This window comes from Papio anubis, chromosome 1 (genome assembly GCF_008728515.1).
Source record: "Papio anubis isolate 15944 chromosome 1, Panubis1.0, whole genome shotgun sequence".
Taxonomy (NCBI): domain Eukaryota; kingdom Metazoa; phylum Chordata; class Mammalia; order Primates; family Cercopithecidae; genus Papio; species Papio anubis.
Window position 1 is genome coordinate 39,411,830 of NC_044976.1, and position 26,990 is coordinate 39,438,819.

A 26,990-nucleotide genomic window follows, 5' to 3' on the forward strand; every position below is an offset into this window, starting at 1 on the left:
TTATTAAATAGGGAATCCTTTCCCCATTTCTTGTTTTTGTCAGGTTTGTCAAAGATCAGATGGCTGTAGATGTGTGGTATTATTTCTGAGGGCTCTGCTCTGTTCCATTGGTCTATATCTCTGTTTATAAACAGAACCACAGACAAAAACCACATGATTATCTCAACGGATGCAGAAAAGGCCGTTGACAAAATTCAACAGCCCTTCATGCTAAAAACTCTCAATAAATTCGGTATTGATGGAACGTATCTCAAAATAATAAGAGCTATTTATGACAAACGCACAGCCAATATCATACAGAATGGGCAAAAACTGGAAGCATTCCCCTTAAAAACTGGCACAAGACAGGGATGCCCTCTCTCACCACTCCTATTCAACATAGTGTTGGAAGTTCTGGCTAGGGCAATCAGGCAAGAGAAAGTAATAAAGGGTATTCAATTAGGAAAAGAAGTAGTCAAATTGTCCCTGTTTGCAGATGACATGATTGTATATTTAGAAAACCCCATTGTCTCAGCCCAAAATCTCCTTAAGCTGATAAGCAACTTCAGCAAAGTCTCAGGATACAAAATTAATGTGCAAAAATCACAAGCATTCTTATACACCAATAACAGACAAACAGAGAGCCAAATCATGAATGAACTCCCATTCACAATTACTTCAAAGAGAATAAAATACCTAGGAATCCAACATACAAGGGATGTGAAGGACCTCTTCAAGGAGAACTACAAACCACTGCTCAACGAAATAAAAGAGGACACAAACAAATGGAAGAACATTCCACGCTCATGGATGGGAAGAATCAATATCGTGAAAATGGCCATACTGCCCAAGGTAATTTATAGATTCAATGCCATCCCCATTAAGCTGCCAATGACTTTCTTCACAGAATTGGAAAAAACTACTTTAAAGTTCATATGGAACCAAAAAAGAGCCCGCATTGCCAAGACAATCCTAAGCTAAAAGAACAAAGCTGGAGGCATCACGCTACCTGACTTCAAACTATACTACAAGGCTACAGTAACCAAAACAGCATGGTACTGGTACCAAAACAGAGATATAGACCAATGGAACAGAATAGAGCCCTCGGAAATAATACCTCACATCTACAATCATCTAATCTTTGACAAACCTGACAAAAACAAGAAATAGGGAAAAGATTCCCTATTTAACAAATGCTGCTGGGAAAACTGGCTAGCCATAAGTAGAAAGCTGAAACTGGATCCCTTCCTTACTCCTTATACAAAAATTAATTCACGATGGATTAGAGACTTAAATGTTAGACCTAAAACCATAAAAACCCTAGAAGAAAACCTAGGGAATACCATTCAGGACATAGGCACAGGGAAGGACTTCATGTCTAAAACACCAAAAGCAATGGCAACAAAAGCCAAAATTGACAAATGGGATCTAATTAAACTACAGAGCTTCTTCACAGCAAAAGAAAGTACCATCAGAGTGAAGAGGAAACTTACAGAATGGGAGAAAATTTTTGCAATCTACTCATCTGATTGCAAAGGACTAATATCCAGAACCTACAAAGAACTCAAACAAATTTACAAGAAAAAAACAAACAACCTCATCAAAAAGTGGGCAAAGGATATGAACAGACACTTCTCAAAAGAAGACATTTATGCAACCAACAGACACATGAAAAAATGCTCATCATCACTGGTCATCAGAGAAATGCAAATCAAAACCATAATGAGATACCATCTCACACCAGTTAGAATGGTAATCATTAAAAAGTCAGGAAATGACAGGTGCTGGAGAGGATGTGGAGAAATAGGAACACTCTTACACTGTTGGTGGGACTGTAAACTAGTTCAACCATTGTGGAAGACAGTGTAGTGATTCCTCAAGGGTCTAACTAGAAATACCATTTGACCCAGCCATCCCATTACTGGGTATATACCCAAAGGATTGTGAATCATGCTGCTATAAAGACACATGCATGTATGTTTACTGCAGCACTATTCACAACAGTAAAGACTTGGAACCAACCCAAATGTCCATGGATGACAGACTGGATTAAGAAAATGTGGCACATATACACCATGGAATACTATGCAGCCATAAAAAAGGATGAGTTTGTGTCCTTTGTAGGGACATGGATGCAGCTGGAAACCATCATTCTCAGCAAACTATCACAAGAACAGAAAACCAAACGCTGCATGTTCTCACTCATAGGTGGGAACTGAACAATGAGATTACTTGGACACAGTAAGGGGAACATCACACACCAGGGCCTGTTGTGGGTTGGGGGGATGGGGGAGGGATAGCATTAGGAGACATACCTAATGTAAATGATGAGTTAATGGGTGCAGCACACCAACATGGCACATGTATACATATGTAACAAACCTGCATGTTGTGCACATGTACCCTAGAGCATAAAGTATAATAAAAAAAGAAAGAAAAAAAAATGATACCACAAGAGTACAATCAACAAAATATAATTTTAGGAAATTTAAAAGACAAATGACTTAGGTTTTTAAACAAGTAAACTGCAAGAAAAAAATGAGAGCAGAGGAGAACTCGTAGATTTAAAGAAACTTAAAGGACATATCAACTAACTGCAGTGTGTGGATTCTAATTGGATTCTGATTTGAAAAACTGATATAAATGAGACAGACAGAGAGGGAGAGAGAGAGAGAGACAGACAATTCGGAAAATTTAAACACATTAAAATACTTGTTGATATTAAGAAATTATCATTGGCTTATTTATACATGATAACAGTATGGTATGTTTAAGACATCCTTGCCCATGACAGAGACATACTAAATACTTTCATGATACAATGATACTATGTTTAACAATTGGAGGTAGGGACAGAAAGTGTATATAAGTATAGATAAAACTATATTGACTTCTACAATGAAGGTTACACGAGCATTCACTATGCTATTTTTCTCTTACATTTTTATATGTTTGAAATTTTTACATTACAATTGTTTTTTTAACGGGGGAAAACATTAAATAAGTACCTAGGGAGCCCAAGATACATGCTCTCCAACTCTCAATCTAGCACAGCTTCCTTAGAGAAAATATAGCCGAAGTCCATAATCTAACTCTCTCAGTCCCCCATTGAGATTCCCTATAATAGTGATTGACAGTAACTGAAAAGAAGGGCTGAATCCCTCAGATTTATTAAGGCAAAAGCTGGAGGGGAATCTTATCTGGAAAGAAAAACCTAGTGGGGGTATCATATTTTAAAAAATGATTTTCATGTAATAATGGATTCAAAGTGAGAAAACTCCAAGGACCAGGTGAGAATTAGTGAGAAAGGAGATAAGAGATCCTTATAATAGTCATGCTTTCTACTGGCAGATTTTCTCTCAATTCTTGTCATCATGATAGGATTTGGTGAAAGCTTTATGCTTTTTGAGATAGGTTAAATGGCAAGACCTCCTTCCATTCTCTCTCTCAGGTAAATGGGCACCGGCCAAGAAGAACAAAAGGTGTGATTTCTTGTCAGAAATAATTTGGGAGAAGCCTGGTTATCATAAGCTAATGCAGAGATGGAGATGTCCAAATTGCGCAGCTTGTTTCATTTTGGGTGGGGCTTTTTAGGAGACTATATGAAAAATAAGGAATAAGCAGGGGAACCTAGGCTTTCCCATATTAGAATGTTCAGTTTTTGGAAGCTAACTATTAATAATTGGCTAGAAACAGTTTGGGTTTACCTACTCACCAAGAGGTGGCTGTAGCATACCCCCATTCTTTTCACAGTTCCCAATAGGCTGAATTTCAGCTGAGTCAACCAGCCGCCAGAAGTCATTTTTGTTGTCACTCCCATCAAGGCGCAGGCGAAGGCGGGCACCTGTCAGTCCAACTACTGTGGCAATACAGGTGGATGTGGTGTTCCTGGGGTCCTGTGCTTCCAATTTCATACTGATCTTGAATTCGTTGCTTGGAGGTGTGTAGGACTGGGAAAAACAAGGCATGAGGTTTAGACAGATTAACAGTAAACCCCCAAAATTCATGTTTTGGATTCAGATTGGTTATAGCTGGGCCAGGGACAACCAACTGAATTATTCCCTAATAATTAAGAAAGGTTTCATGCAAAAGAAACAACGAAAGGTAAGATGAAGGGTAAAAAATTACTTTCCAATGAAGCATCAAATAGACCCATACCAGTTAAAAAAAAAGGACAAGAATGTCTTATATAGGCCAGTTAATTAAATGTTTTCTCATCCTATAATTCTCTAACTCCCTACCCTTCCAGGTAGGGACTTTTTAGTCCCTTTTTAGTCTTTTTAGGACTACTACGTCCTATTAAACTACAATATTCTTTGTGTCTCTTTGTGGAATATTTTAGTATATTGATGTGTATATCTACCACAGAGACTACTGGAGGTTAATTTTTTCTTATTTCGACAATAACTTACTAATCAATTCATACAATTGACTACAATAAACTATACACTTTAGTAAGTCTTGACATATGTATATGCCCATGCTACCATATACACCATATAAACCTGTGAAAGCATCACCACAATAAAAATAATGAACATGGCAAGTTCTCACATGCTCTTTTGTAATCTCTTCTTCTGGCCCCTCCAGGACCTCTGTACCCAGGCAACCAATGGTCTACTTTCTATCACTGTAGATTGCTTTGCATTTTCTAGTCTTAAAAGGAATCACAGAAGATGTACTTTCTTTTTTGCCTAGCTTCTTTCACTCAGCATAACTACTCTGATATTCAACCATATTAATAATTCATTTCCTTTTACTGTTGAGCAGTATAACCGTGCTGATGGAGATATGGTTTGCTAAAGCGGCTAGAAACATTTAAGTACAAAATTTCGTGTAGGGAAATACACTTTCTTTCTTCTTGCACAAATACCTAGGAGTGAAAAGGCTGGATCATATGGTAGGTATATGTTTAAATCACAAAACAGAAAATTAACCATTTTAAGGTATATAATTCTATGATTTTTAGAATATTCTCAGAGTTGTGTAAACACCATTCCTATCTAATTTTATAACATTTCCATAATCCCCCCAAAATGAACCCCATGCCCCAATGGAGTCATTCCCCACTACCCTCTCAGCTCAGGCCCTAGAAACTATTAATCTACTTTCTGTTTCCATGGATTTACCTATTCTGGACATTTCATACAGATGTAATTATATGATGTGTGGCCAATATGTGAATAATTTCTTTCATTTAGCAAAATGGATTCAAGTTTCACCCATGTCAGTGAGTGTATCAGTACTTCATTCCTTTTCATTGACGAACAATATTCCATTGTATGGATATACATTTTGCTTACTCATTCATCAGCTGATGGACATTTGGGTTGTTTCCTCTTTTTGGCTATTATGAATAATGATGTGATGAACATTTATGGTATATTTTTCTGTGGACATGTTTTCTATTTTCTTAGGCATATACTTATGAGTGAAACTGCTGGGTCATGTGGTAACTCTTTAACATTTTGGGTAACCTCTGAACTGTCTTCTCAAGTGGCTACAGGATTTCATAATTTCACCACCAATGTACGAGGGTTCCAGTTTCTACACATCCTCAGCAACATTTGCCATTGTTTGTCTTTTTGATGTTAGAGTCATCTAGTCAATGTGATGTATATCTCATTGCAGTTTTGATTAGCATTTCTTTAATGACTACTGAGTATCTTTTATGTTCCTAACTGGTCATCTGTATATATTTGGAGAAATACCTATTCAAATTCTTTGTCCATTTTAAAATCATGTTGTCTTTTAATTCCCAGTTTTGTTTTGTTTTTGTTTTTTGTTTTTTTTTGAGATGGAGTCTTGCTCTACTATTGCCCAGGCTGGAGTGCAGTGGGTCACTGCAAACTCTGCCTCCCGGATTCACAACATTCTCCTGCCTCAGCCTCCCAAGGCAGGGACTACAGGCACCCGCCACCGCACCCGGATAATTTTTTGTCTTTTTCGTAGAGATGGGGTTTCACCATGTTAGCCAGGATGATCTCGATCTCCTGACCTCGTGATCCACCCACCTCGGCCTCCCAAAGTGCTGGGATTACAAGTGTGAGCCACTGCGCCCAGCCTAATTCCCGAGTTTTAAGAGTTCTTTCTATATTCTGGATACAAGTCCTTTACCAGATATATAATTTGCAAATATTTTCTCCCATTGCGTGGGTTGTCCTTTTCACTTTTTTGATGGTGTGGAAACAAAAATCTTTTAATTTTGATAAAGTTTAAGTTATCTATGTTTTCTTTTGTTGTTTATGTTTCTGGTGTTGTATTATCTAATCCAAGGTCATGAAGATTTCCTCCTATGTTTCTTTTAAAGAGTTTTGTAGTTTTAACTCTTATATTTAGGTCCATGATCCTCATGAAGTTAATTTTTGTATATGGCATAGAGGTAGGGTCCAACTTCACTTTTTTCTATGTGGATAAGCAGCTGTTCCTGCACCAGTTGTTGAAAAACCCATTGAACTGTCTTGGTATCCTTGTGAAAAATCAATCGACCAAAAATTGGTGGGTCAATTTCTGTACTCTCAATTTTAATTCATGGATCTGTACGTCTATCTTCCTGCCAGAACCATGACATGTTAAGTACTGTAGCTTTGTAGTAAGTTTTGAAATCAGGAAATGTGAATGCTTTAGCTTTGTTCTCTCTTTTCACAATTGCTATGGCTATTCTGGGTCTCTTCTAAGAATTTTAGCACCAATTTGTCAATTTCTGCAAAAAAGGCAGCTGGGATTTTGACAGAGATTGTGTTGAATCTACAGATCAATTTGGAAAATAATGCTGTCAGTTATGTCATTTGCAAGTATAGTCATGTTCCACATAATGACGTCTGGTCAACAATAGACTATATATAGATTGTGGTCCCATAAGATTACAATGGAGCTAAAAAATTCCAGCATCCTAGTTATACTACAGCTGTTTTAAGATCCTACAGCAACATATTACTCACATTTGTGGTGATGCTGGTGTAAAAAAACCTACTGTGCTGCAAGCTGTATAAAAGTATAGCACATACAATTATGTACAGTACATAATACTTGATAACAAATTACTATGTTGCTGGTTTATGTGTTTAATATATATTTTTAATCATTATTTTAGAGTGTATTCTTTATACAAAAATAAAAGTTAACTAAAAAAACAGACTCAGGCAGCTCCTTCAGAAGGTATTCCAGAAGAAGGCATTGTTACCATAGGAAATTACAGCTCCATCCATGCATGTAACTGCCCCTGAAGACCTTCCAGTAGGCTCAGAAGTAGAAGTGGAAGACAGTGATACTGATGATCCTGAGTCTGTGTAGGCCTAGGGTAATGTATGTGTTTGTCTTAAGTTTTGTAACAAAAAGAGTTTAAAAGGTAAAAAAAAAAATTAAAATTAAAAAAGTAAAAATTATTTTTGTACACCTGTACAATGTGTTTTAAAATAAGTATTATTACAAGAGTCAAAAAGTTAAAAAATTTAAGTTTATAAAGTGAAAAAGTTACAGTAAACTAAGGTTAACTCCTTACTGAAGAAAAATGTTTAAACAAATTTAGTGTAGCCTGGGTGTACGTGTTCATAACGTTGACAGTGGTATGCAATAATCTCCTAGGCCTTCATGTTCATTCCCCACTCACTCATTGACTCACTCACAGCAATTTCCAGTCCTACAAGCTCCATTCATGGTAAGTGCCTGATACAGGTGTACAAGTGTTAGTATACCTTTTATACCGTATATTTTTTTACTGTACCTTTTCCATGTTTAGATATGTTTACGTAGACGAATATCATTGTGTTACAACTACCTACAGTATTCAGTATAGTAACATGCTGGACAGTTTTGTAGCCTAGGAAGAATAGGCTATGGCCTAGGTGTGTAGTAGGCTATAGCAACCAGGTTTGTGCAAGTATATTCTATGTTCGCACGACGATGAAATTGCTTAACAATTCATTTCTTAGAGCATATCCCTATCGTTAAGAAATGCAAAACTATTCTCTCATAGTCTGTGACCTGTATTTTTGTTCTCTTACCAGTATCTTTTGAAGAGCAGAAGTTCTTAAGTTTGACAAAGTGCACTCTATTTTTTTAATGAATCAAAATTTTGGTCAGGCATCTTCTAAAGTTTCCTTTATATAAATTTTGCATATTTGTTAGTTCCACCCCTGCCCCACCCAAAGTAGCTGAACCATTTTGCATTTTCACCAGCAGCATATGAAAGTTCCATTTATTCTACATCTTTGCCACTATTTAATATGGTCAGCCTTTTGAAAATCTGAGCCATTTAAATAAATGTATAGTGATAGCTTACTAATCACTTTTAATTTGTATTTCCCTAATGAAATAATGGTATTGAGCATCTCTATTCATGTACTTTCTTGTCCTGTATACATTTTCCTTGGTGTTTGTTCTAATCTTTCAACCCAGATCCCTTTTATTTCTTTTTCTGGCCTATTTGCATTGGTAGTACAATACTGAATAAAAGTGGCAAGAGCAGATATCCTTGTCTTGTTCCTGACCTTAAGGGGAAAGCATTTAGCCTTTTCGCCATTAAGTATGATATTATTAAATGCCCTTTATGATATTAATAAATGCCATTTAGAGTTTAGGATTTAGAAAGTTCCCTTCTATTTCTAGTTTGGTGAGCGTTTTTAGTTTTTATTTAGTAATAGACATTTAATTTTGTGAAATGCCTTTTCTGCATCTATTGAGACAATAGTAGTTTTTTTCTTTAGCATGTGTACATATGGTAAACCCACTGATTAATTTTTGAAATTGAAGCCAACTTTGCATTCCTAGAATTAACCCCACTTGGTCATGATGAGTTATTCTTTTTACATATTGTTAAATTTTTTCCCTTCAATTTTACTTAAAATGTTTACATTTATTTTCATGTATGATATGGCTGCACAGTTTTCTTTTCTTTCAATGTCTTTGCTTGGTTTTGGTGTCAGAAATGTTTGCCTTCATAGAATGAGTTAGGAGACATCCTTTTCTGTTACATTTTCTAGAAGAGTCAATACAGAATTCATAATATTTTTTCCTTAAATGTTTGAAACACCAGTAAAGTTGGGACACCCAAAGTGTTGGGATTACAGCTGTGAGCCACTGTGCCCGGTCCTCTGTCATTTGTGATGTTGGTGATTTGTGTCTTCTTTTATTCTTGATTACTCTAGTTACAGGTTTATCACTTTTCTTTGTCTTTGCAAAGAACCAGCTTTTGGTTTCAATGGCTTTTTCTCTATATTTTTATTTCACTGATTTATACTCTAATCTTTATTACTTGCTTTTCTCTGCTTAATTTGAAATTAACTTGCTCTTTTTTTCTCCCTACTTTTCTAAAGTGGAAACTGAGGTCATTAATTGAGCTGCTTTAGCAACACCCCACAAATTCTGAAATGTTCTTTCGTTTTCATTGAGTTGAAAATACTTTCTAATGTTCCTTTCAGTTTCTAAGTACTCATGGAGTATTTAAAAATGTGTTACTTAGTTTTCAAATACATGGAGATTTTCCAGATAACTTCCCACCATTGTTTTTTAATTTAATTTCCTTACAATCAGAGAACATACTTTTGTTGTTGTTTTTGAGACAGAGTCTCACTCTGTCACCCAGGCTAGAGTGCAGTGCCATGATTCGGCTCAGTGCAACCTCCACCTCCCGGGTTCAAGCTATTCTCCTGACTCAACCTCCCGAGTAGCCGGGATTACAGGTGCCACCACGCCTATTTTTTGTATTTTTAGTAGAGATGAGGTTTCATCATGTTGGCCAGGCTGGTCTTGAACTCCTGAGTTCAGATGATCTGCCTGCCTTGGCCTCCTAAAGTGCAGGGATTACAGGCACAAGCCACTGCACCTGGCCAGATAACATGTTTTGTATTGCTTAAATCCTCTTAAATTTCTCAAGCCCTAGAAAAAAGAAAGAAAGAAAAATTCTGAAGCCTCATTTAATGGTGCAGAATGTGGTCTATCATGATAAATGTTCTGCATGCACTTGGAAAGAATGTGTATTCTACATATGTTGGACAGTATTCTATATATGTCAGTTAGATCAAGTTAGTTCATAGTGTTGTTCAAATCCACCATATATTTGCTGATTTTTTTTCTCTACTTGTTCTTTTATTATATAGAAAGGAGTATTAAAAGTCTGACTATAGATAATTTTGGATTTATCTGTTTCTCCTACTAGTTCTATTGGTTTTTGCTTCATGTCAGGATTTGTCTGATTCCTTTATCATTATAAAATTAACTTCCTTAACCCTGTTAATATTATTTGGTTTGAAGTGTACTTTGATATTAATATAGCCATTTCACCTTTATTATGGCTAATGTCAGCATGGTATATCATCTTCATACAGTTACTTTTAATCTATTTAAAGCGTAATTTTTCCAATCATAGCAAGCTCAATAGTAAAGAAACATAAAACATGCGTAAGTTTTTGAAGGCAGTATATAATTGGGTTTTGCTTTTTATCCAATGTGCCAATTTCCGCTTTTTAACATTTAGACCATTTATATTTGATTACTGATATAGCTGGGTTTAAATAAAACATCTTGCTATTTTTTCCCATTATTCTAGTGGTTGCATCAGAGTTTACAGTACAAACATCTTTAACTTACCAGTCTATCTTATCAAGTAAGATAGTAGTACTTCATGCATGAGAACCTTGTAATATACCTAAGATTCCTCCCTTCCTGCCTTTGTGCTACTCTTATCATACATTTTACTTATATATATCATCCTCACAATATATGGGTTATTATTGTCTACACAATTACCTTTTACACAGATTTAAATAAGAAAACATCTTATATATCTAGGCTTATAATGACAATTTCCAGTGACCTTCATTTCTTTGTATAGATCTGTTATTTCATTTGATATCATTTTCTTCCAGCTTGATGAACCTCCTTTAACATTCTTGAGGTGTGAGTCTGTGAGTGATGAATTCCTTCAGCTTTTGTAAATCTAAAAATATCTTTATTTCTTTCACCTTTGTGTTTGAAAGACATCTTTGCTGGCTGCAATAGTCCAAGTTGACAGGTTTTTTTTTTTTTTTTTTAGTATTGTCAAGGTATTGTTCAATTTTGTTCTTGCTTATATTGTTTCTAACAAGAAATATAATTCTTACATTAGTTATCCTGTATATAAAGTGTCTTTTTTCTCTGGCTGCTGTTGAGTTTTCTCTATCAATGGTTTTATGCAATTTGATTATGATATGCCTCAGAGTAGTTTTCTTCTTATTATTCTTTGGGATTCCTTGAATTTCTTGATTCTGTGGACCTAGAGTTTTATTTTATTTATTTATTTATCTATTTATTTATTTATTTTGAGATGGAGTTTCGCTCTGTAACCCAGGCTGGCGTGCAGTTGCACGATCTCAGCTCACTACAAGCTCTGTGTCCCAGGTTCACGTCATTCTCCTGCTCAGCCGCTCAAGTAGCTGGGACTACAGCTGCCCACCACCACGCCCGGCTAATTTTCTTGTATTTTCAGTAGAGATGGGGTTTCACCGTGTTAGTCAGGATGGTCTCAATCTCCTGACCTCACGATCTGCCCACCTTGGCCTCCCAAAGTGCTGGGATTACAGGCGTGAGCCACCGTGGCCGGCCGTTATTTTTAATTTTGGAAAAATTTTAGCCATTATTTCTTCAAATATTTTTTCTATCCCCCATCACTTCTCTCCTCTGGGGACTCCAATTACATGTCTATTTGGTCACTTGAAGTTATCCCATAGTTCACTGGTGCTCTTCTCATTTTTTCTAAATTCCTTTTTCTCTTTGTGTTTCATTTTGAATAGTTTCTATTGTTATGTTTACAAGTTTACTAATTTCTTCTGGCATTAATCCAATCTAATGTATTTTTCATTTCCCACATAGTAGCCCAGTGAGTCTTTTCAATATTTTCCATGTCTCTGCTTAATATCTGAACATAACAAATATATTAAAATAATTGTTTTAATGTGTTTCTCTGCTGTTCTATGATCTGTGTAGAGTCTGAGCCAGTTTCAATCAATTATTCCCTAGATGATTGGTTGCATTTTCCTGCCTCTTTGCATGCCTGGTAGTCTTTGATTGAAAGTTAGATCTGGTGAATTTTACCTGTTGGGTACTCGATACTCTTGCATTCCTGTAAATCTTCTTGGGCTTTGTTCCTCGATGCAGTTAAGTTACTCATAAAATAGTTTGATCCTCTTGAGTTTTACCTTTATGATTTGTCAGACTGGACTGAAGCAATGCTCAATAATATAAAGTTCAATGCTCAGTGTTAATTATTTTCCAATACTGAGCAAGACCTTCCTGAGTATTATACCCAATGCCCAATCAATTATGAGATGTTCTAGTCTAACTGGTGAGATCAGGAACTATTCGCAGCCCTGTGTGAGTGCCAGGTTCTATTCCTTTGAATCCTTTCAGATAGTTTTTTCCTTTGGCCTTAGGTAGTTTTCTCATATGCATGTATAAAATGGTAGTCTTTTCCTGGACCCTCTGAAGATCGCTGTGGTTTTGTGTGCAGCTTTCTCCTCTCTGATACTCCATCCTGTAAATTCTAGCCACCTTGGTTTCTCTGGACTCTCATTTTTTTTTCTTCCATTTCTTCCAATTAGGGAGTCTGCTGGGCTCAACATGAGTTCCCTTTCCCTGGGCCATGGTCTGGAAACTGTTAAGACAGCAAGCTAGAAAATCATAGAGGCAGCTCAACTCATTTGATCTAGAGATCACTATTTGGCTGCATGATTTTTAGTGACTTAAAAACCATTGTTGGCTGGGCCCAGTGGCTCACACCTGTAATCCCAGAACTTTGGGAGGCCAAGGTGGGTGGATCACCTGAAATCAGGAGCTGGAGAGCAGCCTGGCCAACACAATGAGACCCTGTCTCTACTAAAAATACAAAAATTAGCCAGGCATGTTGGTGTGTGCCTGTAGTCCCAGCTACTCGGGAGGCTGAGGCAGGAGAACTGCTTGAAGCCGGGAGGCAGAAGTTGCAGTGAGCCAAGATCACGACACTGCACTCCAACCTGGGTGAGAGAGTGAGACTGTCTCAAAACAAAACAAACCAAACCATTATTAACATACACTGTCTTTTTAAAAAAATGGTTTCAGGTGGAAGTATAAATTCAGTCCCTTTCATTTCAAATGAGCAGAAGTCCCGAATTTGTATTTCTACTTAGAAAACAGGCAAAATGCTATGGCCAGGCACGGTGGCTCATGCCTGTAATCCCAGCACTTTGGGAGGCCGAGGCGGGCGGATCATGAGGTCAGGAGATCAAGATCATCCTGGTTAACATGGTGAAACCCCGTCTCTATTAAAAATATAAAAAATTAGCTGGGCATGGTGGCGGGCGTCTATAGTCCCAGCTACTCTGGAGGCTGAGGCAGAAGAATGGCGTGAACCCAGGAGGCGGAGCTTGCATCGAGCCGAGATTGCGCCATCGCACTCCAGTCTGGGTGGCAGAGAAAGACTCCATCTCAGAAAAAAAAAAAAGAAAAGAAAAAGAAAACAGACAAAATTCAAACTCAACCCAAAACGTTGACAGTGTGAGGAAATAACCTTTGAGTACTAAAGGAAAAGATTGTAGGTAACTTCCTGATGTTTAGCTTTGTTTAGCACCAGAACACTTCTTTGCTTATCAGCCATATCATACACTGATACAGTCAATACCATCTGTGCATTGTCTAGGTTACTTAATCCTTGTGGGAAACTCTTGATGACCTCTGATGAGCTCCTGAAATGCTTCACTGAGTGGGACTCCGTGTCAACATTCTTGTAGAAAGATAAGATTGTGACAGGAGTGCTGAGTACAGAGAAAGAAATACTGCTCCATTTTCAACAATGTCTATGGACTATAACTCTCTTTCCTGTCTGAATTAAGAGCTCTAGTAAAAATCAGCAGCTGTTTTCAGTAACACAGAATATCCTCAAGGAGGTAAAGAAGGAGGCAAGGGTGTTACTTGGGATGAAGATGGGAAGAATGTCTGCTGCCAAAACTCAAGTGACCAAATTTCACTTATTGAGCTGTGTTCTTCCCGTAGAAGTTTATTCTGGGGCCCTGAGGTAAGAAGCCCAAGGGCTTCCACCTCCTGTTTTGATTGTCTAAAAACCATTAAAAAATGACTTATCTTCCACCTACTAAAGATGTTGAAAACCAATTACCTGCTTGAAGCAATGGACAGGCGCTGGGACTGAACATGTTTCTTTTAGGTATTTGTCCCAGGTAAAATGACCTGTAAAGGAAATAGAAATCTATATCACAGTCAACTTCCTAAAAAAAATGTTTTCAGGATATAATCTACACTAAACAGTAAGCTATTTGTGGACTGGTTTTGAGCATAAAAAACATATTTTTTTCCTGTTTGAGCTCAAAGGAGTATTAAGGGGAAGAATCTAAGTGACCTGAGCAGATGTTTTAGATTCATGTTTTAAAATAATGGTCTAAAGATGGCTTAGGGTGTTCTTTATGCTCATTCCTAAAGTGATCCAAAATGCCAAAGCAAGATATATCAGTAGTACTTCAAAGAAGTGCCCAGGAAGCTCATGGAAAACAGAATAGAAGAAGCAGAAAGTGGGTGGGGAGATTCCTTTTGAACACTCTGACTCTCAGAAAGGTCCCTCATTGCTGTCAAGTGGCAGCTTTTAACACCCAATATGGTTGGATTCCAGCATCTCAGCTCAGGAAGAATGAAGAAAAGGCTGTCTAGAGACAACGGGCGAGATGATTTGAGGGGAGGGGAAGCCAGATGAGTGAGATTATAGTTGAAACCTCACTCAAAAAACTGGCTCTCACCTACCCTTACTGCACCCCCACCCTAGCCACAGTGTCTTGCTCTGGGGTACAAAGTGACAAAGATCTGTTAATTTAGAGCAAAGTAGGACCTGGGAAGCATGTCTGATGACAGTAAATAAGAACAAGCTGGGGAGTCTGTAGAATCGTTTAGCCTCTTGAACTGGCCTTACACCCTCTCAAAGTTTGAAGAATACTGTCCTAGATAAATAATCTTCAAGGTGACACTGTGCTGGGGCAAGGGAAAACATATTAAGGTAGGCCATTAGATATGGATCTCATTGGATCACTAAAGATTATCAAATTCTTTATTTAAAGGTTAAACCAATTACCAGTCTCCCCCTAATACCCACCTAGAGGTGACCCCATGATGGAGCAGGGAAGGTCCCAGAGAATCTCACAAGCTAAAACACTGTAGCAAACCAGCATTTCTTGAAGCTTCCTCTGTAGTGGAGCAGCACAGAGCCCCTTTGGGCCATGCAAAAAGCACTAGATGCTGGGAATAAAAATGAGTCACTGAATGATGACATCTAAATCACTCCAAAGATGATGCCAAGACTTTACACTCTATTTATTTTATAGCTTCTGTTTTATAACTGGTTCCTTTCCCACTATCTTTAACTAAGTCAAATAGATTTGGCCAGAAATCACAGTCAGTTTTGAACTATTTCATGAACTGGCTGATGATTAATCATCATGACTAGACAGTTAGTCTATAGGGCAAATGAGATGACTCTTTTCTGAAGTCAAGGTTTAAAGACGTTATCAGAATTTAATGAAGAGTTTGCTCCTAGTTTACAGGGCCCTAAAGCAAGGACTGAATACATTTCATCACTGTTTGCTGTTAGAAAAATAAAACATTACAATTTATTATTCCATCCTTACAAATGAAAGATTAAATCAAATAGCAAGTTTTGGATTTCCCTGGATTGAGAATCTTCAACTCTGGCATCTAGAGCAGCACTGTCCAGTAAAACTTTCTGTGCTGACTAAAATGTTCTGTATCTGTGCTAGCCAATAAGGTGGCCACCAGCCACATAACTACTGGACACTTGAAATGTGGGTAGTGTAAGAAACTAAATTTTATTAATTTTAATTAATTTAAATTTAAATCTCCACATGTAACTAACAGTTACTGTATTAGGAAGCACAGACCAAGAATTTTGGTCAGTCCTGGGTAACTGCTTATATTAGTGTAAGTTCTGACTAAAAGCACCCAAGAGACTTTGGTCTTAAGAATAATGGTAGCATCAGGGGTAACACAGTAATTAGGGTATTAATTACAGTTCTCCATTTTACATATCAACCATGGTATTCAATCCCTATTCCGTAATGTACATAGGCTAGAAACCTCAGCCCTTTTACCACTTAGGAAACATTCTATTACTAACTGAATGAAAAGGAACCTCTGTTTAAAGTAGTTCACCCACTGTGATGGCTGGCTGGCTTGAACCATAGCTAGAGGGTATTTTCCTTTTATTTGACTTCTTGGGCTACCTAAGACTTAGTTCCTTATTATCAGGTGAATTGCAAAATAAGGTAATTTTTATGACTTAGTAAGAATGTTTGGACACCTATTGTAATGCCCATGATGAAGCCAGACATAATATGTCTGCCATATCTCCAAGCACTAAAGTAACCACAAAAGAAATAGGACAGGCACCAAGGTATAGATCCAGAGTTAGCAAGCTTTCCATTAAAGACAATATAATAAAAATTTTATGCTTTCTAGGCCATACAGTCTATGTCATAGCTACTCAGCTCCACTACTCCAGTGTGAAAGCAGCCACAGACAATCTGTGCATAAATTAGCATAGCTGTTCCACTCAAACTTTATTTACACAAACAGGCAGAGGGCTGGATTTGACCTCCCAACAGTAGTTTGCCAGACCTCTGGTATAAATCATTGACTCTCATGTGATACTTATAGTCTCATTTCTTTAAACAAAGTTCTGGGCCCCACCTTCAGAAGTTTTCATTCAGTAGGCTCCAAGTGTGGCCTGAGAACATGTATTTTCCAAGGCTCCCTAGGTAATTTGGATTAACATCTGTGACTAAGAACTACTACTGGTGTAGTTTAAATAATGTAATATTGGGAGTTTGAGGATGTTGATAAAAGTCTTGTTTCTACAGCTAACTATCTTGGGTAAATTATTTAATCCTTCCAAGCCTCAGTTTACTCATCTGAAAGATGAAGACGATATCTGTCTTAGAAGATTGTACATAGATTCTTCATTCAATAAATATTTAAACTTCTCCAAGTACAAAGAACTGTGTTAAATGTTAGGGGAACAAGGTAAGACATGATTTCCCAATTCATGGAGCTTTCAGTCTAGAGATAAACAGGGACATTAATAAACATAACACAAGTAATCTGTTATGATAATGATAAAGTTAACGAGGTAGTACAGGTTGTCTTGAAAATGCAGAACATGAAAACCTCGTTCATGCTTGGGCTCAGAGATTACTGTGAAAATTAATATTAACTAACAAAGGTATAATGTTTTATAATTTAAACATATAAAATTTGAGTATTTTCAATTATTCCAACATTATAATTCAAAATTATAATTCAAAATATTCAAACAGTATAATTTGAATGTTTTCAATTATATATTCAACAGATATTTAACTATCCTCTATGTGCCCGGCAATATGACAGGGGTCCCTGCCCTCATTTACTTGCCGGTGTATGATGAGACACAGCTAACACATAATAAATAAACAAGACAGTAAGTGAAAAGAACTTGAAGGGAATAAAATGAGGTGATGCGATAGAGACTGGGAGCTATCTTAGTAAAGTTACGGACAGATACTCTTCAGAGGAAATGTCCGAGCTAAGACTTCACAGATGAGAAAAAGTCAGCCATCTCCTTTACTAAATAATGCTTATAAAAGTGTTTTTATAAACGCTGATGCATACCACATGATGTTTACATTTATTATTAAAAAAGAAAAAAAGGTCCCTGCCCTGAAGGGACTTAAAAATGGCATTAACGTACCTTGGCCCATAAAATATAAAGCACAAGAGATCACCTAGTTAAATGCATGAATCACTTTCTCTAATTTCATTCATTCAGCAAATATTTACTGAATATCTACTATATGTTAAGCCTGGTTCTAGGCACTGGTGATATATAGCAAAATACAGTGCAGCCGAAGTCTCTGCCCACATGGAGCTTACATTCTAACGGGAAAGACAGACAATAAACAAACAAACAAACAAATACGTCAGCTGGTCCAGAGGGTAACAGAGACACCACATTAATTATACAATTCCTGGCTATTTTGAAATTTAAAAAAATAAAAGAGGTAAAAAAGGTGTGCTATTTTAGGCAGGGCAGTCAAAAAAGGCATCTTGATAAGGTGATATAAAAGTTGAGATTTGGGCCAGGTGTGGTGGCTCACTCCTGTAATCCCAGCACTTTGGGAGGCCGAGGTGGGCAGATCACCTGAGGTCAGGAGTTCAAGACCAGCCTGGCCAACATGGGGAAACCTTGTCTCTACTAAAAGAAATACAAAAATTAGCTGGGCGTGGTGCCAGGCACCTGTAAATCCCAGCTACTTGGGAGGCTAAGGCAGGAGAACTGCTTGAACCTAGGAGGTGGAGGTTGCGATGAGCTGCGATCGCGCCACTGCACTCTAGCCTAGGCGACAGAGTGAGACTCCGTCTCAAAAAAAAAAAAAAAAAAAAAAAAGTTGAGATTTGAATGGTCCTTTCAGCCTCTGCTTAAATACTTCCAATCATGCGACACTCATTATTGAGCTATTACTCAACAGTACAAATGGACAGACTACTCTTTATAAAAGTCAGCCAACATCTGCCTTCTAACCTCTACTGATCCTAGATATATCTAATCTCTATGTCCCAAATCCCTCGACTGCTCCTCATTTGACAGGCTTGTTACTCGTGTCTGGCTACTGTTCTGGCCACTTTCCTTTACAAGAACTCCACTTTGTTCAACCTAAATGTGAACCCAAATTCCTAAAAGCAATTAAGGATAATCAATGTCTTTAGATCAGAAATTCCACTCCACTAACACCGTATAAATAGTGTTCTATGTACCAAAGTTTAAACAACAATATATTTGTTAAACGCCACTGATGGTAATTTAAGTGTCTTTATTTTATTTTGAGACATGGTCTTGCCTTGAGTCAGTGTCAGGCTACAGTACAGTGGTGTGAACACAGCTAATTGCAGCCTCGACTTCCTGGGCTCAAGCGATCCTCTCATCTCAGCCTCCCTAGTAGCTGGGACTACAGGTGTGTGCCACCATGCCTAGCTAATTTTTGCATTTTTTGTAGAGACAGGGCTATGCCAAGTTGCCCAGCCTGTTCTTGAACTCCTGAGTTCAAGCGATCTACCTGCCTCGGCTGCCCAAAGTGCTGGGATTACAGGTATGAGTCACAGATTTGGGATTTGTCCTAAGGGTGAGATTTGTCCTAAGGGTGGGACTAATGGACAAAGAGTGTGCACAGTTTAGATTTTGATACAACATATATATTGCTGAAATATCCTCTAGAAAGAATATACTGATTTTTTTTTTTTTTTTTTCTTAGAGACAGGGTTTCCCTGTGGAGTCCAGGCTAGTCACAAACTCCTAGACTTGTCCTCCTCCTGCCTTGGACTCCCACACTGTGGGGATTACAAGTATAAGCCAAATTTTGTTTGTTTGTTTGTTGTTTTTTTTTTTTGAGACAAAGTCTCACTCAGATACCCAGGATGGAGTGTGGTGGCACAATCATACCTCACTGTAACCCCGATCAGGACCCAAGCAACCCTCCGCGCTCAGTTTCCAGAGTAGCTGGGACTACAGGTGTGCGTCAGAATGCTTGGCTAATTCTTTTCTTTTTAGTAGAGACAAGGTCTCACTACATTGCCCAGACTCAATTTCTATTCCTACCAAAAGTACACAGTGTGTTTACCACATATTTGCTAAAACTGTGTTTTAACAATTTCTATAATTTTGACAAATCTTATCAGTGAAAAAATAAAATAATATTATAATTTTATTTGTAATTTTTGATTACTAATAAAGTCAAAGATCTCTTTAGGCTTATCAGCCAGTTTGTATTTTAGTTAGCCATTTTTATGCTGAGATATTCTTTTGTTTTCTCACAGACTCTAGCAGTTCTTTGTAGATTAAGGAAAAGTCACTAGAAGAATTTTTACTTAATAGAAATAAAGCATCTAGAAAAAATGTTCTTTCCACTATAACACAGGTCCCTCTGAAAAGACACAGACTTTCAGGCAACAGAAAGAGACGCTTAGATAAGGAAGAGAAATCAGAGGTGTTTTGGAGGGTCCAGGCAGATATCCTGATACGAGAAAGGTCTGGATGTGGGAGGCTTCACAGATGTAGAATCTTAACATTCAAGCTACCAAGGACGTTAGTGTTTCCTAAAACTCATGGCTTTCTTGGTCCCATATCTTTGCTCATGTTACTCACACTCAGTGACTAAAGCTCAGCAAAAATTTTACATTTTCTGTCAGAAGGCTTTGCAGAGAAAGGCTGGACAAATTCTACCATTTCCCTATCTCCTATATAATCATAATTATTTATGTAAGTTCTTTATGGATGGGGGCTCATATTCATTTTAAAAATATTTAAATGTTTAACACAGTGCCTGAAATTTAATAGAGGCTCAATATGAGTTTCTGAGTGAATGAAAAGAAGCACGCAAGTAATAATCCTATTCTTTCTTGGATTAATAAAATAATACCTGGGATATAGTTCTGAAAACTATACTCTGAGAGAGAGCAAATCTGAGTTTAAATGATCACCTAGTGATGGTAAACAGACCCAAAACCATGTCACCTGAGGACCAGGTGAAGGAACATGAACAATTAGCATGAGTAAAAAAGTGAAGTCTCAGAGCCATCCCCCATCCATCCAACAAATATTGATAGTGTGTGTCAAAGCACTGTGCTGGGTGCTGGACACATAACTGTGATCAAAATATCATCCTTGACCTCACACAGTTTCAGTCTAGTGACAGACAGAGAATCTAGTGAGGGACAGAGACTAAACAGTCACCACTAAGATAATATGATAAGTGCTATACTGGAGAGACAGAGGGTGCTATAGGAGCACGCAGAGTGCTTGTGGAAGCTTACCAAAGGAAGAAAGCTCTAGGCTTCTAAGCTAAAGTGTAAAAGGATAAGCAGGAGTCAAAGAAAAAGGAAACACTTTTTGTTTGTTTCAGACAGAAAGAAAGGCATTATAAAGGCTCAGACATGAGAAAAAGCAGTTCTAAAAGCAGATCTTTTGGTATGGCTGCTGGGTGGAGTTTAAAGAAAAAGTAGTTTAGAAAAAAGGTTACAGATAACGGCAGTGTTCAGGCATTAGAGAGCCCAATATACTATATTACTGAGAAGAGGAAGCATTCAAGGTTTTGGGGTGAAGTCATTCTGGCTGTAAAGAATGGGCAGGAGGGGGATAGGGCTGGAGGCAAAAAGACCAGTTAGGAAGCTGTTCTAATAATCTAGGTGTGAGATGACTGTGGCTTCAACTATTAAAGTGGCAGGGTGGCAATGAGAAGGCAGTCCCTAGAGCTTCCTTCTAGAAATCAGGGTAAGTGAAAAATAGGCTAACCCTGTTTCAAATGGCCAGAAAGTTAGAGGGATGACTAACAGAAATTACAAAAAGCAAATTTTGGCCCAATAAATATGTCTAAATATGAAATGAATTACCTGAGGAGCTTCTAGGTTCTCAACAACTTGAGGAGTTCAAGGTTAAGACATTTTACAAAAAATTCAAAATGTTGAATTTTAAATGCTGGGCAAGAATACATTATTTTGTGGTCTTTTCCAACTTTGAGATTCCACAGATCTACTGAATTTTGTTTCAGTTTGCTATTTGGAGCTGCTCCTTATGCTAGATGGTAAAAACGAAATATGCAGGATTAACTTATATATCAGAGGATATGCCTATGCAACCAATGCTCAAGGAAAAATACACTTTCCAATTTTAACATCTTTTAGTAACTGATATACTCTATGTCAAATCGAGTACCCACATTTCACAACTCCCCATCAACAGTTTACAATATGCCTTAAGCTGTCACTGAGTTACAATTGTTATTATCATTCATATTAGCTACAAAACCAAAAACAGCAGCTATCACTGTCTTCCATTTGCCTGTACCATGCCAGACTACGTCCAATATCTCCTGTGTTCATTATAACCTGCAAAGTAGTTTTATTCCCATTTTAAAGATGAGGAAATAGGCTTAGAAAGATTAAGTAATTTGCCTGAAGTCACAAAACTGGTAAGTGGGAATAGGAATTTGAACCAAGGCCTGTCTGACTCCTATGTCCATGTTTTTTCTACCACACATCAGTACCTTAAAAAGCTTGAGGAAAGTTTTAAAGAATAATAAAAAATAACTATCATTTATCAAGTGCCAGGCACCTTTACCTGCATTATTTCATTTCATTCATTTCTTCAGCTCACATTCATAGAATGCTTCACTTCAAAGAATGTCAGAAGATTTGACTTAGAGTAAAGTCTGAGTATAGCCGCTGAACAGAATGAAAATCATAATAATCCTCCAAAGTTGAAAAGTATTTGAGAGTTTTTAAGATGTTTTCACATCCATTAGCTCATGTAATCTTCTTTACAACCCTGTGAAGTAGGCAGAATGGGATTATTATCCCCATTTTACAAATAAGAAAACTAAGGATCAGAGTCACAAAGTTACTAAGTGGCAGAACTGGCTCTCAAAAAGCCTAGGAGTTCTGACTCCTAGTCTAGTGTTCTACTACTTCATGTTATCTTCTGTGTCATTGGGCAATGCAAAGTAATATGTTGCAGGGAAGAAAGGCAAGAGGAGGCAAACAGACAATGATAATAATAGAGCTAAATATATATCAAGTTGTAACAAAATATATCAAAATAATTTGAACAAAAATTGATAAAGGTATCTGGATATCAAAATCTATGCAACATATAAAAGGATTTTAAAGGATTCTAAGATGTTAAGACTGATGTTTATGCAGGAACTCTGATTGAGAAGTATTAGAACTAGTTTTATTACTCAAATCTCAGTCCTGAAGTACACCAACCAGGGAGGAAAACCAAATGCAATTATCGGTCTGACTTCTTACTTGATAATATTTTAATATTTCAGTTTTTATTTGTGAATAAAGTTAGAAAATGTTTAGGTTTAGTTTCAGTTCAATTTACCTTACAAGTATTTTTTGGGGAGGAAAAATCCCACCAAACACTGATTTATGGATGGCAGGGGTTTGTTTTAGTTCTGGATTCAGTAAATTAAGATGGTACTTCCAGTTTGGTTCAGTTCCTGTTCTTCCCTATACCCTATGTAATTAACCACCTTCCCTCCCTTCTTGTTAGCTTGGTCTGTGGCCTACTGATAAGCAGGACTTGATGTGACAGCTGAGATGAAGTACATGGGATAATTAGGCAGACAAGAGCACAGGATTCACTGGTTTCTGAGACAGAGACACATGGAATTCTTTTCCTAGTTGGTTAAAACTGGTTATAATCTAATCCTGGGTTTACCAATTACCCTTATTTAACAGAAACACAAGAAAAATAGCTTACCTAGCTCCAGGATGTCAGCAGTTTCTAGTAAAGAAAAAAAATGTTGGAGCATAAGTCATTAAGACAAACAACCAATATGATGGAAGGTGAAATTCTGGGGTAAAACAGGAAATTGAGCGTTTGTCTAGTTCAGTTATCTTATCCTAAAAGACACTGAGATTCTTAGTAGTCATTGTGGAAGCACACCACCCAATTTTGCCTATTCCCAAGCCTATAAAAACTATAGAAAACCAGAGAGGCTAAGCAACTGTGCCTAAAACTATGAAGCTAATTTGGCACTACCTATACTCAGAATCTAGGTTTCCTATTTCCAGCTAAAACAAAGTATATTGCTTATGACCAATATCTCTGTAAACTGCAATATTTGCTTCTGATATAACAAGTGAGTTACTTGTAACTCAGACCTCTAAGAACAAAGGTTTTATGGGAGAAGATGTTGAGTAAAATTTTTCCACACCAAACGGAGTTTTTTCCCCCCTTACCTTGATATTGGGATGCAGACTCTGATAGGTGACCATATTTGTGTTTTCTAACATCATTCCAGTCTATCACTGCAGGGGGAGAGAAAAATAGTCATGTGGAAAGAAAATATAAGATTAAATACTTTTCCAATTTGGCAGTATGTATTAACAGTTTTTAATATAGTAATCCACTTCTGAGAATCTATGCTAGGGAAAAATACTCCAAAACACAAGAAAAAGGTTTCATGTAAAAAGCTTTAGCATTGTTTATAATAACAAAAAAAGGAACAGCTAATTCTTCAAAATAGAAGACTGATTAAGATTTGATAATACAAACACTTGACAAAGTATGTTGAAGCTATTAAATTTTTACAAAGGCTAAAGAACAAATGGGAAAATGTTTATGTTACAATGTTATTAGGTAAAATATGGGAACAATATTTTATATTCATGGAATGATCACAATTATTTAAAACACTAAAAACAAATAGCACCCCAGTTATGGGCTCAACTGTATCCTCCAAAACTTCATGCTAAAGTCCCCACTCCGCAGCACCGCAGAATGTAACTGTATTTGTGATGGCAGCGGTGGGCCATCTGGAGCAGCTGCTGTCATCATGCCGGCTGCAGCAGAGAGGCACAGCTGGGAATGCACGCTCCATGGGGCCGGTGGGAACCTGGGAGCAGGCAGGAGTCCTGCCATTCTGGGCACAGCTGCAGCCACCCAAACCGAGGCTGCAAACCCAGACCTCCTGCTCCATGGAACAGGAAGGAGCCCTGCCCCGACGGGCACAGCTGCAGTCCCCCAAATGTGGCTGCAGACCCAGGTACCCCTGCACTCTTGGGGGTCCAGGAAGGACCCCTCTGCCCTCGCAGGATCAGAAGTGCCTGCTCCCCTTGCCTGGCTTCTCCCTGCTGTTGGCACCAGCTCTGATCTTGGAGCAAAGTCAGGGCGGAGCCTGGGTGCTATGAATGGCAGCAGGAGGCAGACAGATTCCTAAGCAGAAAAGGGCGGATCCCTGGTGAGGCCCACCTTCAGGCCAGGGAGGGTCTGAAGGCTGGGGGCTGAACTGCCAGTCCTGCAGACTGGAGTGGGGACTTGTGGTGCCTTTTCCAGGCCTGCCCATGGCCACCCACAGACCAATGGGCACACACTTCCTCACCTCTGGGGTCCATAAAAACCCTAGGAACAGCCAGAGCAGAGCAGAGGAGGAGCCACCCATTCTAGGGCCTCCTCTTTGCTGAGAGCTACAGAAATGACGTGACAACCTGCCTGCAGAGAGGAGCCACCCACTCTAGGACCTCCTCTCTGCAGAGAATTGAGTGAACACTTGTTGGGACAACCTACCTGCAGAGAGGAGCTATCCTTTCTGCTAGGGCTGAACACTCACTGGGACATCCTGGCACTGTGGGTCATCTCTGAGCTGTTCTATTGCTCAATACAGATCCTCTTCATCTTGCTCACCCTCAGCTTGTCTGCATATCTCCTTCTTCCTGGTTGCAGAACAAGAACTCAGGACCTGCTGAATGGTGTGGCTAAAAGAGTTGCTGTAACACCAACAGGGCTGAAACATGCCCCCTGCTTGCAGCAGTTTGGGCAAGGAGAAGGAGGGAAGAGCTGCAGCCCTTTGGGGAGCCCAGACCTGGGAGCTTCTGGAGCCAGGGCTGTGACTTCCACTTTGGGGCCCTGTGGTTCCTCCAAGCTTTTGGGCGCTACTGCATTCCCCAGTGCCAGCCAGGGAAGCTGCTTGTGGTGCGCCTGGTCCAGCTGCAGCCTCACAGAGAGCTGCTGACACCTGGAGCTGCCCACCTTGCGGCAGGAGCTGGTGTGTCTGACTGCGCAGTAGATGGACCCCAAGCTTGCTCATACACACTCCTCACCACTCCATGCCTAACTCTAGTCTCTCTTGGAGGCGAGGGATCCAGGCTGATAGCGTAAGCAGCCTGCCAGGCCAAGTGAGTGGAACGAGCCCAGTGGGCTCAAGCAAAACTCAGGCAAAGGCACCACTGGCCACAGGTTTCTGACCAGAAAAGCAACACTTCTAGGACCCCACAATATTTGGAGAAAGGGTCTTTAAAGAGATAATTAAATTAAAATGAGGTCACTAAGGTGGTCACTAATTCAGCATGACTGGTGTTATCATAAGAAGAGAAAGTTTGGACACAGGTACAGAGAAAAGATCATGTAATTAACACAGGGAGAAGCCTCAGAAGGTAAGGAGTGAGGCCTCAGAAGAAAGAAATCAACCTTGCCAATGCCTTGATCTTAGACTTCTAGCCTTCAGAATTGTGAGGAAATAAATTTCTGTTGTTTAAGCCACCTAGTCCATGATATTTGTTACAAGCAGCCCTGGAAACTTATGCAACTGCGGAAATTATCATTAGAAAAAATATATAAGTAAACACAGCAAATATAAACAACTGGTTATCTTTGGGTGGTAGTACTGGGTTCCCTGACACCGTCCCCACTTTCTGTTTTATAATCTTATATATTTTCAAATTTTCCATAAAGAGGATACATTACTCATATAAGGAGAATACATTTTCCTCAGTTGAAAATTTAGATTCATCTACTGACCCTACTACTTTCTCACCATCAATCACCTATCATGTCTTTACTTAACTTCTTGTCCAGCTCCAACTCCATGGTCCTCACTAACATCATTGTCTGGCAAACACTCTTAATTCCTTCCCATCTCTTTTTTGTCAAACATACCTACTAAAGGCTGAATCCTAAATCTGGTTAAAGCCACGTATCGACCTATACTGTGCCTACCCCAGCAGCTCACCAGTGCTGAAGAAAAACAAATGCAAGCTTATTGGTCTCATTTTAAACTCATAGCTATAATTCTCAAATGCCACTTTACACCGCCCAGAAATAATCATACCACATTTCTACCCTACTTTTCCATTTTGTAAAAAAAAAAAAAAAATTCGTATCTTTCTCTCTCTCCTCAAACTCCAAATATACTCTCCCCAAACTCCAAATATACTCTCCCCAACTTCACTCTCAGGGAATTCAGGATTCATTGAGAAAACAGAAGTAAGAGTAAGCCCTTCCACTCATTTCATGACGGTAGAGACTTGATCTTGTTTAGTGGTGAATCCCCAGTATGTAGTATAGTAACAGGGACTCATTAAATGTTTGGTGAATAAATTACCTATTCATTCATGGTTTTTTCTGACTTCTCTCCTGTTACTGTGGATGAAGTGTCTGTTTTTATCAAAAG

The 26,990-nt window shown here is 38.3% G+C and overlaps 1 protein-coding gene across 18 annotated transcripts in view; it reads right to left on the reverse strand.

Moving 5' to 3' along the window:
- Positions 1-26,990, reverse strand: part of SCMH1 (Scm polycomb group protein homolog 1) — a 225,002-nt gene that overhangs the window by 124,772 nt on the left and 73,240 nt on the right. For 5 of the 18 annotated variants that reach the window (XM_031667486.1, XM_031667502.1, XM_031667480.1 and 2 more), the window contains exons 3-6: positions 23,782-23,850; positions 23,300-23,323; positions 14,102-14,172; positions 3,695-3,929 (exon numbers count right to left, since the gene is read on the reverse strand). In XM_031667486.1, coding sequence (XP_031523346.1) covers positions 3,695-3,929; positions 14,102-14,172; positions 23,300-23,323; positions 23,782-23,850 — 399 coding nt within the window. Of the gene's footprint in view, positions 1-3,690; positions 3,930-14,101; positions 14,173-15,082; positions 15,226-21,423; positions 21,608-22,150; positions 22,358-23,299; positions 23,324-23,781; positions 23,851-25,108; positions 25,255-26,990 lie in introns of those variants that run through there. The other 13 variants (XR_004184447.1, XM_031667482.1, XM_031667499.1 and 10 more) reach the window with 9 other exon arrangements.